The sequence below is a fragment of the Carex rostrata genome, chromosome 1 (assembly GCF_964058835.1).
Source record: "Carex rostrata chromosome 1, lpCarRost1.2, whole genome shotgun sequence".
Classification (NCBI taxonomy): domain Eukaryota; kingdom Viridiplantae; phylum Streptophyta; class Magnoliopsida; order Poales; family Cyperaceae; genus Carex; species Carex rostrata.
This window is the reverse complement of record NC_135918.1, coordinates 11,141,256-11,158,335: the sequence shown is the minus strand read 5'-3', so window position 1 is coordinate 11,158,335 and position 17,080 is coordinate 11,141,256. Positions and strand designations below refer to the sequence as shown.

Genomic DNA, 17,080 nt, shown 5'->3' with positions numbered 1-17,080 from the left:
CTATATGTGACTGTGAAATATGGTTGCATCACTAATTTAATTTCTCTCCTAACAACTTTCGTTTCAAGGTACCAACAACAATTGTACTATATTGTTAGTAGGATTATTATACTAATCGAAGTTCCCCCTTCCAATTACATCGGAACTGTTCAATTTGCATTAAGATCAGTGTCATCAGTGGTGCTGGCTCCGTTAGATTTTAAACGAAGGAAATTATGTTACCTTTCATTTAGTTCTGTTCCTTCTATTTCTCTCTCGGATCATTTAGATCATGGCACAGATCTTAGCACAAAGAGGACGCTCCGAATTTCGTAGCCCACTGGCCCTATAATATGCAATATTACATAGCCTCACCCATAACTAAATGTGTATTATGAAATAGTAATTTGTATTTTAAAAGTTTTGAATAATGAGTCTAGAATAATAAGAAATTAAATATTAAAAACATGTGATGGTTATAATTGAAATAGACATGAGTGTGGTATCAGCATAGAAGGTCAATATATGTAAAATAATTATCAAGACTTCTTTAATTAAATAACTTTCCAGATGCACCTTAAACACTCAACTCCCGTGAAAGAAGACGATTAACGTGATAAGAGTCGGGTATTACTGTATCAGTAAGGCACTGAAATCTTCTGGTCAGATCCATAGATTTCAAGTTTGATTCCTTTGTTTCCCGTTTGCATCATCCTCCGACAAGAAAATCTACCTGATAACAACACATTTTTTAAATCAGCCTGACTAGAAGGAAACGGCCTGTTATTCAAACTAATCGCTCATTCTTCTATCTTTTAAAAATACCCAACTCAAAACATTTATGGCGCACCTTGACATAGAAAATAGCCCATATGAATCCCTTACTAAAATCACTTCAAATTAAACAAACAATTATCTCGGGAGAAGGGAGAAGGGAGAGAGACACATGTAAGTTCTCTATAGTACAATTAGCAACTAAACCTCAAGTGAGGAAAATTGGTTACATCTACAATGGTGCTAATCTGAAGCATCCATGTGGACCCCTCACCAACCAACTCGAGGCCAGCTGACACTCTTTTCATAAAGAAAAATATATATATATTCTATGATTCTTCTTTTATGATTCTTCTCTTTCTGAAGGGCTTCCTTGAAGAGCTACCAGGAGCACTGTGGGCTTGGCGCCTCTCTTCCTTTCGGTTATCTGCCGCAGTAACTGCGCGCCTCATGATGGCTGCCTTGTATACTGGTTTAGGCAAGTGTCTATGCCTGAAATAAAAAATAAAAAAATTGGAATGTTCAACTTCAGCATCATGTCATTCCAAGATCTTTCACCTATTTTCTCTGGATGTAAAAGACTAAAGACCATAATTTGTTACATTTTGATACTATCCTGTCAAGCTTATAAATAATTATGCACCACAATTTCCTATTGTCAGCCCAATTATATGTAAACCTTAATTTAATGGCTTAATTGCACAGCTATCTCAATCCTCGGATGTTGCACTATTAATCCCCCCTTTTATGAAATCATGCTTTAACACACCCTATAGTATAGATTTTAATTATGCCAAAATTTAAATTACTGTTTATCTATTGGACAACGGGTTGACAATGCTGACACTGTTTTTAATTAGTCGAAGAAATTTTAAAAAATGGATATCCATTTTTCTTGATTTACTACTGAACACAACCAATCCTGGTCAACATCAGCAAAAGTAACGGTGATGGCAAGAAAACTGACAAATTTGACTGATTATGCTTGTTTTCCTGAAGTTCAGGGATCAATTTGGGAAAATTCAGAAACTAAAATTTGAAGTCTAAAATTTCCATTTATTTGTCCATGGATAACTCCATGCTTAAGATGTGCAACAAAAAGGCATAATGTATTATTTAATGTGCTTATGAGAGAGACTGACTTGACAATGCGTTTGATCTCAGGTAGATGCTTAAATCGTGCCTTCAAAGCATCATTGTACTCATGCTTCTTCTTCTCTCTAGGTAATATCTGACAGTGTATACTATACCACATTAGTATTCTGGCAAATTGACCCTGGTAATCGTCTCCATAGGCATCCAAGATGTTAAACAAAGGTGGTCATAGTAACAGATATTACTATCTTTACTGTACTGTGCTAACCCATTTTTGCCAAATTGACACTAGAACTGGCCTCAAAGTTAATCCAACAGGATTCTATACTGGTGTAGTAATCTACAGCGGGTCAAATCCGGTATGAACAGTTCAAAATCAAACTGATGCAATAAAAAAAGGACACATACAACTCCAAGTTGTTCAGAGGCTTTTGACTTCCAAATCCGAAGGTTTGTGTCATCACTTCCAGATATTACATATGATGCATCACAGCTGTATCTTACAGAAAATACCCTACAAGTATATAATATACCATAGTATTTAGTCACAAAGCCCAAAATCAAAAGGTAATTAGGCAAAGACTAAAATTTGCAGGAATATTATTATTTCTTCTGAAATCTTTTATTCTTTTCTACCCGCTTCTATATTTTTTTTTTACAATAAAGAAATCCTTCTGTTCTGACCAAAATTTATTCTAAATCCAGCCAGGAGGTGAAAATAGCAAAATTTTACCCACTCAAAACTATTGCAGTAAATAAATAACACAATTGGTGTGTGTGTGTGTGGGGTGGGAGGGGTGTGGTGGTGGTGGGGGGGTGGGGGGGGGGGGGGCGAGACCTTTGCATCCGCTTGGTATGGTAAATCTCACGACTATGATCTCCATTGTGATTGAAGATCCTAACCTGTAAAATGTTAAGTTATAACTAATTGCCAAAAGGTATTAACAATATTGAATATCTGAAATAAGAGATGGGAGAAAAGTTTACAGTTCTATCATAAGAGCCCGTAACGAATTCACGGCCTGTAGGTGAGTAATCCACATCCATGCTGAAACAATTTGAATACTAATTAACTTTGCTGCCAGTTGTACAACCAAAGGAGGGGGCAAAAAAAAGTATACAAATGGTTCAAAAAGTAATTTCTATACTCACACGGCAGAGACATGATCCCTGTGCACAACCTTGGCCTCATCAAGTTTCCTTGCGTCAAAAGTGTAACAGTTGCAATCTTCATTTGCCTGTATAAGCTTATTTGAATATAAAAATATGTGCAAATTAATGAAAAACATTCTATGTTTGCAAGGATGGGGACTGTACCACAGTGAAGTTAATAGGCTCCATTGGGTTCCAACAGATGGAGTTAGTTTTTGTCTGCATTGAGCAAAAGACCAAAAGCATGAAGTCAGATAAGTTTATACGTAACTTTTTACATAAGAATATCGGAAGAGAAGATTTACCTGCATTATAACTTTTTTGAATGGAGATGATGTGCGCAAGTCATATAGTATAATTCCACGGTCACTACAAAAACATTTTTAAAATTAAATTAAATTACACTTCAACGAGCAGGCAATAGTTTGCTACAACCGGTACAATCAGCTTAAATTTATATATTTTTTAATACTTTTTAAGGTCACCCATTCTGTGTTTATTGGTATTTTTAAAAGCTATATATAATTTTCTTATCCACATTGTTTTTGAATTAAGAAATTATATGTTAAAATATTTGTTAAATATCTTGTGCATTAAACTTAGGGAAAATTACCAGATCTCCGTATCTGTATAATATGTGATATGATACCCGCAACCGTATCCGTGCAGTATAGGTTGAAATTTTCAAAACCCATAAAATAATATGACATATTTTCACAAAACAATTGCCATTTACAAAAAAGTTAATTTTAGATATTATGCTTGAATAAGTGTGATAAAGGAGAAACTGATTATATGTACCTAGAAGAGGTAGCCAGCAAGTTGGGCTCACCGGGATTGAACCGAACAGAAATCACTGAATCATTTCCCCATTGAAATGTGCTTATTGGCTCCGACCTTTCCTCAAAAAAAAAAAAAAATTGAAAAGAAAGAAAAAAAAATGATATACTCTCATTTGCACCAGTGTTTTAAAATGCGGCCGCATATGCGTATGCGGTCGGCAGCTTTGCTCAGAATGCCCATGCGGTCCGAATATGCGGTCATGCGGATTAAAAATGCGGCCATGCGGTCCGAATATGCGGCCATGCAGTCTGAATATGCGGCCATGCGGACTAAAATATGCGGCCATGCAGTTTTTCCATGTGGTTTTGATAATTTGATTGTATTTTAATTAAAATTTATATTAAAAAAATCAAAAAATTATTGTTGGTTATGTTATTATGTAAAAATAAATTCAAATATATGAATATGAATATATATATATACGTGAATTTTTATTTTAAAATCCGCATATATAAATCCGCATGAAAATCCGCATATGCGGTATGTAGTGGCCTTCCGCATGCATGAACAAAACCGCATTTTAAAACACTGTTTGCACCCATGTACCATAGAAGTAAAAAAAATAAAAAAAATGTACTACCTGTTGTGATCCCAAATATCAACTTGTGCACCAGCTGTTGCAAAAATACTTGTGTCCCATTGATGATCCACACCCCTGTTTGTTTTTCAGTGGAAAAACAAAAATATGGAAATAAGATTTTAACTGTATTGTGTAGCATATATCTCCAGGGTTCCAATGATTTATAGTGGTAAGAGAGTTCACCTTTCTGACATTGGCACACATCCCAACCAATACATACCCAAACAAAGTGGATGATTATCCTTCTTTCTTAAATTACTATTATTGAATTCAGTGATTTCGGTGTAAGCTTTGGTTCTTACCTCAGTCAAACACGAAAAACATTCTGAATAACATATGTGAAATAAAAATAAATAACAGTTCTAAGATCTTTAATTTTACACTACTCACCAGAAAGCATGCTTCCAAGTGTAGACTGCCAATGGCTGAAAACAAAAAACAAAAAAAGGACTAATTGTAAATGAAAACTGTAACAGAAAGCAGCAAAAGAATATTGACTATTGAAAACTAGTCCAAAGAGTCATGTAAACAGAACTTGTGAAGTTAAAGCAGCAACCAAGTAAAACAGACCACCTTTGAAGTGTCTGCAGTAGAGTCAAAATTGAGGGGAGCGACTTTCCATTGTCGAACTCTGCATCCAATAAAGTCAAGTTCAATGAATCAGGAAAAAAAATAAGCTCATACATTTTTTTACAAAAAGTTGGGTATTTCTGGTACACCTATCTATCTATAATGAGTGAGGCAATAGTACTATGCATAGCGCACATTGGTCTGTACTTTGGATCAATATCTTCATTTTCAAAAGTCCAAACAGTCGAGCTGAACCGTTCAACATGACCTACTCCATACGAAAATGTACACGCAGACTAAATTTTAAAAGTTCTAGAATTTTTTTTACTATTTCTTTAGATAGGTAGAAAATCACTACCTTTGAACGGCCTAGAATATTTAGATCAAGTGATTTTTTACCTATCTAAAAAAATAGTAAAAAAATCTAAAAAATGTAATTTGATCTACAAGTACACTTTCATATGGTGATCATGTAGAACAGTTCATATCGACTATTTGGACTTTGTAAATGGAGATATTGATCCATAGTACAGACCAGTGTGCGCTATGCATTGTACCATAGCCTCACTCGATCTATAACATATACAGGCAGGCAATCTATCCAACATTATTCAGCAACTGCCCAAGTTAATCAAAAGCTCAACCCAAGACACGCACAAATTGACAGAAAAGAAGGATTAGTATCTTCTTTCTCTTTATATTTACTGTGTCGGAATATTGGATATTTTTGGTAGCAAATGGTTGCGACATTTTGACTCTCAATGGTGTTAAAAAGCTGTTAATTCACACTTCAGAAACAAGATAATACAGACATCCTGCTGCATAGGGACGAGAGAAAAAAAAAAAGGCTGTAACTTGACTTACGTGCAATCAGTACCGCATGATATAAGAACCTCTCCATTGGTGGATGATGTCAGACCCCTCACTGCCCCCTGGTGTCCTGGGAACTGGGAAACTGTTTTCCTATTTTTTTTTTCAACAAAAATTCAATACAGCAATCCAATTGAAATAAGGTTTGACTTGTATAACTATTATCAGGAGCTAAGAATGTTAGAGCTATTCATTAACTTGTGTAACTATAATATACCACCAGCACACTCTTGTCTCTATAATTTTTGAAATGGGAGGATTCACTTGATAATGTTTATCTTGACAATCGTGACAATGGTTTTTCAAATCAATTCGAATAAGGCTGAAGGTCAAAAACTAAATTTATGGGTATGCATTAAGGATCAATAATTTTGGACAGCTCAAAATTCAACTCACTTGATGTACGGTGAAGCATACACCAAATCTCATCATTTTGTTATAGACAAACATGGTTTAGATCATGCTTGTGATGTCAGATTTCAAATTTTGAAGATTGTCAAGACTGTACAGTAACAACAACAACAAGCAAGCCTTTAGTCCAAAACAAGTTTGGGTAGGCTAGAAATGAAACCCAATCACAATCATAAAATAAAAATAAAAATAATTTTCATGAAATGAAACCCAATCTCATGAAATGAAACCCACAGATATTGTCAAGACTGTCAAAATAAATAATTTTCAAATGACCCAGTTTGTGATGGCAAATTTGCATGAAAGTGAAGCACTGGGAAATGACTTCATATTTTGTAGTCTTGTAAACAAAATCTGGAATTTTTCCTTCTTTTGTGTAAGTGTTTGTGCGTGAGGAGTGTAGAATTGTAAAGAACAAATTTATATAATAAAAAAGCCATAAAAGTACCTTGTAGCCAAGTCCCATAGACGAATATCTGCCAAGAGGAGAAAACAAATAAATAAATAAATAAAATAACACTTGCTTACATAGCCTGAAAGGCCAATAACTGGTATTGTTTGTAACTTTGCATCAGTGATTCACGACTTAAAGTGTCATCTAAGCAACCAACTAGAGGCCCCATATAAAATCATAAATAAATTCAGAACAAACCATGTAACCCTAATATTAATTTCTTATAAATATCGTAGTATTTATATTGTACAAATAATAGAGCTAACTGTATTGCGTTGAAGTATAATACCTCCGTCCATGGATCCAGAGAAAACCGATTTCAAATGATTAGGGTTTTTAGCCATGCAAGAGATCGCGTCGATATGCCCATCCATTGCACCAACAAATGGTCTCGCAAATATCTACAAAATTAAAAAGAAGTGAATAAAAGAGGGAAAAACAATATACATTTGTATCTATGGAAATTTGATATATGACAAAGCTACACAGGTTTCGCTACTTTTAATTAGCTGATGAAATTCTGAAAGGACAATTGAAACAATTGATTTGCGGTGTTCAGATGAAAATACAAAACCTTTTAAGGGCATCGTGACAAAATGATACTTCTGAAAATTGAATTTGCATATGCATGAAAAAAGTATTTACCTTCTCCAATTTGGCCGCATTAAGTGCTCTGGTGTACTCCACAGCCTTCTCTTGCGTATGCAAATTTGGGTCATAGTTTCTGAAGACTTTCTGCTCGATTTTTTTCATAAAATTAACATAAGTAGATGAATATTTCTGAATTTTAACATTCTCGTAACGAACGGATATGAAAAAATGCTCGAATCAGTGAAAAATCAACCTGTAAATCCTTGCTGCGCTCTCGAGTGAACTCCTCCGTCGATCGCGAAATTACCTTAACCTTCATCTCATCCACAAATATAAGCAAAACTAGAACTCTCAGTTATGCGAGATTTCAACTTTGAAAGGCCTAGAATTCAATCGTGATAAGTGGAATTCGTTTTTAATCAGGGTTTAATTTCAAAGAAAATCGGCTAGGGTTTAAGAGTGTCGAAAAAGCTGCGAGGGAGGAGCAGGAGGTTTTAATTTTCTTTTTGGATTTTCTAAAGTAACGAAAGAGAAATTGATGGGCCCAGTGTCGGTGGGAGGGAGGTCTTTCCCGTCCGTATCGCTATATTTTACTGGGCTCAATCCGAGATTCGATATGAACCGTTTGATTTGCCGAAATTTTTATTAATAGAAAATATATTAAATAAATATCGAGATTAGAGAAAGCTTTTGCGTATTATCGAGATATAGGGAAACCGTTATGGTTTATCACTGCCTCTGGCCGTTATGGTTTATCACGACCAGCAATAACACTTAATTAATCATCATCCATTTTAACCAAGGTTCTAAATAGCGTTTATCGCGTCATAGCAGGGGGCCTCCAAAAAAAGCTATAGCGAATAGCGACGCTATAGCGAAAGCTATTCCAAATAGCGTTTTTTATTTTTATAAAAATTATATTATATATTTGTACTAAATATCAACATTATTTAGTCTCATAGAACAATAAATAATATCAAATTGATTAAAAAATTATAATATTCATATTGAACCAATACAAAGTCCAAATTGCGACTCAAAATATCTATAGTAATACTAATATCATAAACTATCGATCTTTTTCTATTTAAAATATCTTCAACATCATAACATAATTTATCTTTTTTCTATTTAAATTTCAAAATAACCTAGAAATTGAAAAGAAAAAAAAAATCATACTTCTAGTAAAATAAACAGATGATCCTTGAAGAAATTCTTGTTAGTCCCTAAAATTTTCATAATTTAGCAATTATTTATTTGATTTATCATCAGTTAAAAAAAAAACCAAGAGCAAAATGAAAAAATTATTATAGATTGAAAAATGATATAATGTAATATTCATCAAAATTAAACAATATCTTCACCATTTATTTATTTTAAAGCTCATATAAATTGAAAAAAAAAAACAGCAAATGTTGCATAGCGCGCGCTATTTGCGCTACACGCTATACGCTATAGCGGACCGCTATTACCGCTATAGCGTCTGTATCGCAAATAGCGTGTTTTAATGCCATAGCATAGCGTTTGGTCTCCAAAAACGCTATAGCGCGCTATTTAGAACACTGATTTTAACTGAACTGCGCAAGAAAAAAATCGGAAAAAAAAAACCCTGGCCGTTACTATCTATCACGGCCAGAGACAGAAAGAAAGAAAAAAAAAAAAAAAAAAAGGGGCTGGCTGTGATAGCCCATCACGGCCAGAGGTGAAAAAAAAAATTATTTATTTTCGCGCCTAGCCGTTACTGTTCATCACGGACAGAGATTTTTTTTTCCTCTGGCCGTTCCAATCTATCGTGGACAGGGTTTTTTTTCCGGGTTTTTTATGGTTCAATTAGAATGGTTAATCTTGTTAATTAAGTGCTAACTCTGGCCATAATAAGCCATGACGACCAGAGGCCGTGATAAACCATAACGGTTTCCCTATATCTCGATAAAACGCAAAAGCGTTGTCTAATCTCGATATTTATTTAATATATTTCCTATTAATAAAAATTTCGGTTTGATGAGCCGGGGGGATTTCTAGATTGGTCGCAGTACCTATTACCTAACAATGATTAGAGGTGAACCGAGCTGGTTTGGACCCGATTTTTTTATTAACGGGAAAGACAAAAAAAAAATATAAATAATGGGATAAGATTTTAAGAAATTTTAAAAATATAGGAAGAACATTTATAATGTTCAGTGTTTTTTTTTTGTCAAAAACAATCTCACAACAACAGCTGTTAGAATCGAAGTATAAGAAAAAAGAAATGTAGCTTAACGTTATGAACCATAACGTCCAGCTATATTTTTTGTAAATAATTATTAAAGATTGATTATGTTATATTCCGAAATTTTAAAACTGGATTAATTTGCTAAATCGATCATTACGCTTAAATAAAACTTTTAATTAAATTAACGAGCGTTCAGATTTTATCTGACTGATTAAAATAAATCTAAAATTTCGAAATATAAATGACCTATAAAATTATGTACATTAAAAAAATTAGAGATTTAACAATAAAATGATTATGAAAGATAAATAAATATATCGAGTTCCAATTAGGAAGAATAAATATACGAAATTCGTTCATCCATGATGTATAAATAATTGATCTGATAATTAAATATATATAAATAATTTGATATCAAATTAATCGTATCATGAATTGGGATATAAATAAATGAAATTATTTGTACGAAATGAATTGTAAAATTTTACAAAAATTTGATTCAAAATAAATTTAGAAAATAGATTTCTAATGTTCTACTAATCAAGTATTACAATCTCTGATTTAATTGGGCCGTTGATCTCATTATCTAGACCCTCCCCGCACGGATCTTAAAGCAAGGGATTTAAATCCCTCCTCTCTTCTCCTTTCCTCTCTCTCCCTGCCCCAAGGGACCCCCAAACCACTCCTTTCTCTCTTCTTTTCCGCCTCCTCCATCCTCTCCCGTAAAAACCCTAAACCTACCCGCTCTTCCCTCTCTGCACCCCGGCCCCACTCAGTGAGTCCCCTCTCTATTCCGTTCCTTCGTGTAGAAGGAAATCACTTCCCGCTCCCTCTCTCTCTCGATGTCCTGTCGGCTGTCAGTAAGCCCACGCCCCTCTGGGTGAATTTAATGCGAAACGGTGACATTGCGTGAGGTTCTCTCCTTCCCCGGGTATATATGCATCCCTCCTCTCTCTTGAGGTTTTTCTGGTTCGTTCACTCATGAGTTGAGACTATACCCCTTTGTCCCCTTCCATTTTCTGTGATTTCGTGTTCTATCAAACCCTAGCGTTTGGGGTTTTGGTACCGGCCTCTGATTCTTGGTGCTTGCTTGGTGCCATTTTGTTCGGTGCTAGTGCTGGCCTTGTGCTGTTCTGGTGCTCGCTTGGAGCTGGCCGTTTCTTTCCCTCTCCATACCGTGCTAGCTCAAATCGGGTAAAATTCTGAAACACTCGTTTAAATTGATCGGATTTTGTTCTTTGCGCGAGTTGTTGATTTTCTCCGCAAGGATCTAACTTGGGTCTGTGCTGCCTTGTCCTCATGGCCGCCCCCCTTCCTTTTTCTGTTCTGGTTCACTCAGACTCGTATGTGTATGTGTATGTGCTTGTGTTTGTTACGGCTTGGTTGATGCTTGACTGGTACCGTACCAGTACCTGTTCTGGTCTGTTCTGTGGTGCTTGATTTCTTGTTGCCTTGCTCTCTGCTCTCTTCTGTTGTTACTGGTACGGCTTTGTACCCCCCTGGTTTGGATGCTCTTGACTGTACCGATACTGGTACACTCCCTGTGACTGTTCTGAGCCGTTCTGTTGCTTGATTGCCTTGTTCTGTTTTGTTTGGCTGGGTGCTTTGCCTCTAACTTGTTGCCTTAGCTGTGCCTTGCTTGCTCTGTGTTGGTTCTGTTTGCCTTGACCTGTGCCTTGTTTTCTGTTTTGCTAGTCTTGCTTGTGCTTGGCTGTGTTGCTGTTGTGTGAATTGCGAAGTGCTGGTACCAGCCCAGTATGCTACTGGTATGGTGCTGATTTCGTGTGTATACCAGCCTTTGAACTGACAGGGACCATTTTGCTAAATTTTAAAAGTTTAGGGGATTAATATGCAATTACCTCCAAATTGTGTAAATGAATTAAATGCAAGGGCCTGGATGTAAAATTAGAGTAGTTATAAAATATCGAATTGGGCGGTTTAGTTAGAAATGATTTGAAACGCGTAAAATAGATAAATAATTCATTTTTGAGAAGTTTTATAAACAAATTATGTATCTAAATTATAAACTAACTAAAACATATTGAACTAACTGTTGGGTTTTGTGGAACGGTTCAAACCTATTAGTTTAGCTTAACAGCGGAAGTGTGTAAAACAAAATTTTTACGGTTAAGTTAAGCTAAAAATTAAACGAGGTATGTCAGGAAACCTTCCAAGGCGGTCCACCTTCAGTATTCCTTTGGCATCAAAACCTCATTTAATTCATTTACAGATCTACTCCATAATTGATTTTCTAAAGCATTAAATCTATTTACAAATTAAATAGATTAATATAGCAATTTATACCTTGATTCCAAATCTCAGTTGGAATGCAGACCGAGCGAGTAGAGCCTCACCAGGGATGGAATCGACTCGTAGTATCACACGTGTGATACCTCTATTGGTTATCCACCAGAACTAACCGGAGAGCGATTTACTTCTTCTGCCAGAAATACCGTAAATCGCGGAATTCTGCAGAAACACTATTCACCGAGAAAATGATGAAATAAATATATTTGTGTCCCGAAGTAACTCGGTTTTGCTTAAAAGCTAAACCGCAGGATTACACAAAATATATTATTTCCTAATCTCGAAATAACCGAAATCAAGGAAGAGAGAAAAACCGATTAACGAAGTAATCAGATTAACACGTGAATTAGTGAGTCTTTCTCTCTACCCCTACCCCTCTATTTATAGACTTTTGAGGAGGTTTGCAAAAGACCAAAATACCCCTCAAAACAAATCTATTTACCAAAAGCCCTTGACACCTCATCCTTTTATCATGTGAAATGACCAAAATACCCTTGCCACCTCACATGACACATGTCAACACATGGGAAGTCGGCACCAAGGGAAAAAGACCATTTTGCCCTTGGCCCATTAAGGCATGAATAGTGTTGGGCTTTGATTTTGGGCTTTGACTTTGGGCCTTTAATTTTAATTAAGGCTTTGATTATTTTGGGCTTTTAAATCCATAATTCAAACCCATAATTAACAATTAAAATTCCAAATCATATATATATAATTGTCATGTACAATTATATTTCTTTTCGGTTATTGTTCGGTAACTTTTATACAACGTAACGTGTACGTTTATAAATTAACCGTTGTTTCTGCTTGTCATTCTAAATGACATTTATAATTTAATTATATCACGTATAATTAATTATAACCATCTTAATATTAATTATAATCAATTTATAATTAATCAGTAAGATTCTCCGAGTAGCTCCTATATGGTGTGACCCAATAGGATCTGTGTTATGTTGGTAAACAGAGTTAAAACTGTTTTAACTTCTGTTAGTCATGGGTGGCATCTGGCAACACATCATGACCATCCAATTACACAGATGATGCTGTACTGTACAATATCACGATCTAGTAAACAATTTACTTGTGTCAGTTCTTCTGTCTCATAGCTATCAGATCAGTTTTAAGGTAGATATGTGTCATCCTTGTTAACTGTATCTTTTCTTGATCTTGAGTAGATTATCAAATATAATTACTCTTGTAATTATACTGCATGCAGATAATCTAACTCTACCAAGGGGCCCAGTGAATTTAGGGGTGATTAATGAGCGAGCATGAGCGAGTTAGGGTATGCTCATGCTCGCTCATTAAGTAAATGAGCGAGTTGTTAATGAGCGGATAAATGAGCGAGTTGTAAATGAGCGAACTTTTAATGAGCGAGTTATGAGCGGCTCACGAGTTATGACTTATGACTCAAAACAAAATTATATAGTATGCCCACGCATAACAAAATTTGTTAAAAGTCATCATAACAAAATCCAACCAATTGTCATAATTCATTTAAATGAATTGTTATGACTATTATTTGTTTTGGGCTTTAGGCGGAGGTTTTGGTTCTGCCGATTTACAAAAAAAAAAGAATATGAAACTATGAATATTAGTATATTATACAGGATTAAATGTTACATTGTGCTCACTATATTACACATGATTAAATATGAAACTATGCTCACTATCTATTAATCTTAACGAGGCAAGGTTGATGTTACACATAATTACATATGATTAAATGTGACAGGGATTAGATGTGGCAAATTTTTAATGAGCGAGTTATGAGCGAGTTGGGTCATGCTCATGCTCGCTCATTAAGTAAATGAGCGAGTTGTTAATGAGCGAGTTTAAATGAGCGGATAAATGAGCGAGTTTAGGCGAGCTTTTAATGAGCGAGTTATGAGCGGCTCACGAGTTATGAGCGATTTACTCACCCCTACCAGTGATGTTATAGCTCGTATAGAGATACGAGGGACAAGTAGTATTCTTGGTAGACTATCACTTCCTCAGCTAAGTTATACATATGGAAATGCTACCGTTATGGCTGCTTTTTACGGACAGCGTTAGATAACACTCACTCATATATATTTCTTAGTGGGAACGATAAATACCTCATACTGTAGAACTTTGACACTGAATGAAAACATAAATGACACGAACACAATTCTATTTAATGTTTCATTCGGGGTCTGTCAAATACCATGTTCCTAGAACATGTATCTATGTGATTAAAATGACATCTCGTGTCAGGTGGTTTGTAAAACTTAACCATCTTTTAATCCACATACTAACCTTATAGCGGTAATTAGTGTTCCTGCTAATTACCTTGGTCAGTGACCTTTTAAGAGTATATATTATCTATATTATGGAGTTTCACAATTTCAGTCATGAACTCGAAATGATCCACAAATGCAATAATACTCAAGGCAACAAAATGATATATAAATAAACATTCAATTCATGAACAAAGCTTTATGATTAACTTATCGTATTATTGACTTCTAGATTATTACAAACTAACACTAACAATATTAATTTAGTGATAATTACGAAGTTTACACCTTTATTAAAATAGTAGCATCATGTAAACTTAAATAATAAAACTAACTTGCGAAATCAAAATTTAATCAAGTGAATTATTTATACTTCGTTAAAAGTAAACTAAATTAAAACACCCCACACTCTAAATTAAAGTAAAAGTCTAATAAACGAGTTTTAATTAAAATTGTTAAACTTTTCAAAACTTTTATAAAAACTCTGTTGTTAATTATTAAAGGACCAATTTATTTAGCAACGGAAAGCATTTACTTGACTTGGATTCAAAACGACAAATTATGCGTAGGATTAGACTAGCTATAAAATAACGAATTGCTCGACGTAAAATTAATTAGGAAACACGTAAATTAGATAACCATCTCCTTCTAAATTTTTATAAAATAAATTTTGTATCTAAATTATAAAATGACGAAAACATATTAGAATCAAATATTAGTTTAGTAATAATTATACAAATTACATATTTTATTAAATTAGTGGCATTAATTGAATTTAATACTAAATTTACTTTCAAAAAGAATCGTATTCGATCGGTTACGGAAATGAGAGCTAATTCAAAATAAATTAAACTAAATAAGTAGTTAGAACACATTTAAAAATACCGTAACTCATAGATAATTATTTTGCGAATATTTTGACATTTGAAATTTTACAAGCAATATATCTTCAAATTAAATTATTAAGGACTACTAGTTAATGTAGATTAAAATTAGATTAATTTAAATCAAGGTGAATGATCAATATTTGACGAAATTATAAATTAAGATTTATGCTTAATGCTAAGCTCGATGGCATGAAAGTAATGATTAATATCTGACAAATCGGTTCAGTCAGACTGACTGAATTGGAGACTTCTATATAATCAAAATAAATCGAGAATTGAACTTACACAATAATTGGAGCGAGGGTTAGAGTATCTTAGATAGACTCTAATTAGTGTAATTTCATAATTTCAGATCAGTCGACTCCGTACGAGTCCGATCCGCAGACTGATCCGACTGACCCGCAGTTCGGAGCATACGCGGAGCACGCTGATTATTAGCGACAGAGACTCCAGCCTTACAGGTGTGGGATATCTGAATTATTTTCTTTCGTGGGCGTACTCTTACCAGTCGTTCCATCTGACCTGACATTCGCACTTTATTTTTAAGTAGTTGCATTAAAACTGTAGAGCATGTTTATCCTTTCTGCACTGTAGGTAGAATTGCATAACCCTGAAAAATCTGAATTTACCGTATTGTAGGAGTAGGGTAATTAAATAATATTATATTTATATTATTAGAATATTAGGATACTATTTTGTCTTCTTCTCGTAGAAGACAATATATTATTATTATTCTACGTGCATATGCATGCATTGGTGAGAGCTGAGCAGAGCCGAGTGACTTCGTTCCGTCTTGTGTCACTTGGCATGGGACGGCCCGACAGCCACTGAGCTGAGGGTCACTTGATCCTTGGATGGCTTTAGGATTTATATTATATGTATAAACTTTGATTATATACCTTTTTCGATCATTTTGCTATTTGACGTGAGCAGTTCCGATCTCGAGTTCTGTGGCACAGACGATTCGGGATGTTTCCTACGCCTACATTAGGAGCTACATGCCTAGAACGGGTTACCCCACCACGGTTCCGATCTCGAGTTCCGTGGTGGCATTTTTATTACTTGAGACTGCACAGTTCCGATCTCGAGTTCTGTGTAGGTCTGTTTTACGCTACCGCATGGTTCCGATCTCGAGTTCCATGGCGAATTTGGTGATTTGGTCTGCATGGTTCCGATCTCGAGTTCCGTGGCAGAGTGGCGGGTGAGGGCACAGTTCCGATCTCGAGTTTTGTGGCACTGGTGATGATATTTTTACGACTTGCATTGTATGATTTCTCCTATTGGATATGTTTGGCTTATGAATCATCTAGGTGAGATGACACACCGAATTTTGATATAACTATCGGCTAGTGTGCTATTATCTTGTGGAGCAATGCTCGATGTCACTAGGCAACGTGTATCATTGCACTCTGATCACAGTCCTTGGATTATATTGCTGGATCTTGTGATCCTATTGGCACAGCACGGGGTGATTTACTTTATCCATATTATTATTATTATTATTATTATTATTGTATTTGGGCACACAGTGCAAGGAGTACTGGATTCCGACTTGATTTATATCCGATATTTCACATTGATTTTATTTTGGGTTTATTCCGCATGTTAGCATAATAGAATAATCGCATCATGGCATCATTCAAAAGTATTATAAATTATATTAGATATTAATATAGGTTCACAGGTGCATATTTTTAAATTGTATTCATATTATAAATAAAAGTGCTTTGACCATAGAGGATCCCTGAGGGGATAATTCTGAGTCACATACTGGGCGATTCGTCGCTCACCCACAAGTTGTTTCGTGGGTTTTAGGTACAGCATCTGGCGATCCGCAGCAGGAGTTGTCAGGAGTTGTCCCCGATGGCCACACTATTTGATTAGCTAGAGTTAGACTTTTGATTAGGTTTACGAGTCTCGTATTTCCTGTGTTATATATACGAGCTCGATAGATATGTATCCCCTTCTATAGATGGTGTTATTTGGATTCCGAGATGGATCGAATTATATGTTATGTATGTGTATGTTTATTTATTTGCTATGTGACTGATGCTTGATATTTATATTATTTTTGCTTCCGCTGCTGTTTGA

At 35.0% G+C, this 17,080-nt stretch overlaps 1 protein-coding gene and 1 long non-coding RNA gene across 2 annotated transcripts; one reads left to right on the top strand and one right to left on the bottom strand.

Annotated features, from left to right (window-relative positions):
• Positions 1-838: 838 nt before the first annotated feature.
• On the bottom strand, positions 839-7,875 carry LOC144558418 (WD repeat and SOF domain-containing protein 1). The gene is made up of 17 exons (XM_078307272.1): positions 7,573-7,875; positions 7,374-7,463; positions 7,018-7,129; positions 6,723-6,750; positions 5,858-5,956; positions 4,997-5,054; positions 4,814-4,848; positions 4,424-4,498; positions 3,802-3,897; positions 3,306-3,369; positions 3,166-3,219; positions 3,001-3,086; positions 2,836-2,896; positions 2,687-2,751; positions 2,257-2,362; positions 1,896-1,984; positions 839-1,245 (listed from the first exon to the last, which is right to left on the bottom strand). The coding sequence occupies exons 1-17, from the start codon at positions 7,636-7,638 to the stop codon at positions 1,083-1,085; spliced, it is 1,347 nt and encodes a 448-aa protein (XP_078163398.1). The 5' UTR covers positions 7,639-7,875; the 3' UTR covers positions 839-1,082.
• Positions 7,876-10,602: 2,727 nt separating this feature from the next.
• LOC144566397 (uncharacterized) lies at positions 10,603-16,936 on the top strand. The gene is made up of 3 exons (XR_013515184.1): positions 10,603-10,725; positions 15,342-15,450; positions 16,805-16,936. It is a non-coding gene; the product is annotated as an uncharacterized LOC144566397 (long non-coding RNA).
• Positions 16,937-17,080: the final 144 nt, after the last annotated feature.

What these genes read in the sequence shown, in the direction of transcription:
- LOC144558418 (XM_078307272.1), bottom strand. Translation starts at nt 7,638, where the DNA reads ATGAAGGTTAAGGTAATTTCGCGATCGACGGAGGAGTTCACTCGAGAG. An exon ending in TTGCTGGCTACCTCTTCTAG is followed by an intron (nt 3,370 to 3,801) that starts GTACATATAATC and finishes ATGTTTTTGTAG; the next exon opens with TGACCGTGGAATTATACTAT. An exon ending in GAGATCAAACGCATTGTCAA is followed by an intron (nt 1,246 to 1,895) that starts GTCAGTCTCTCT and finishes TTTTTATTTCAG; the next exon opens with GCATAGACACTTGCCTAAAC.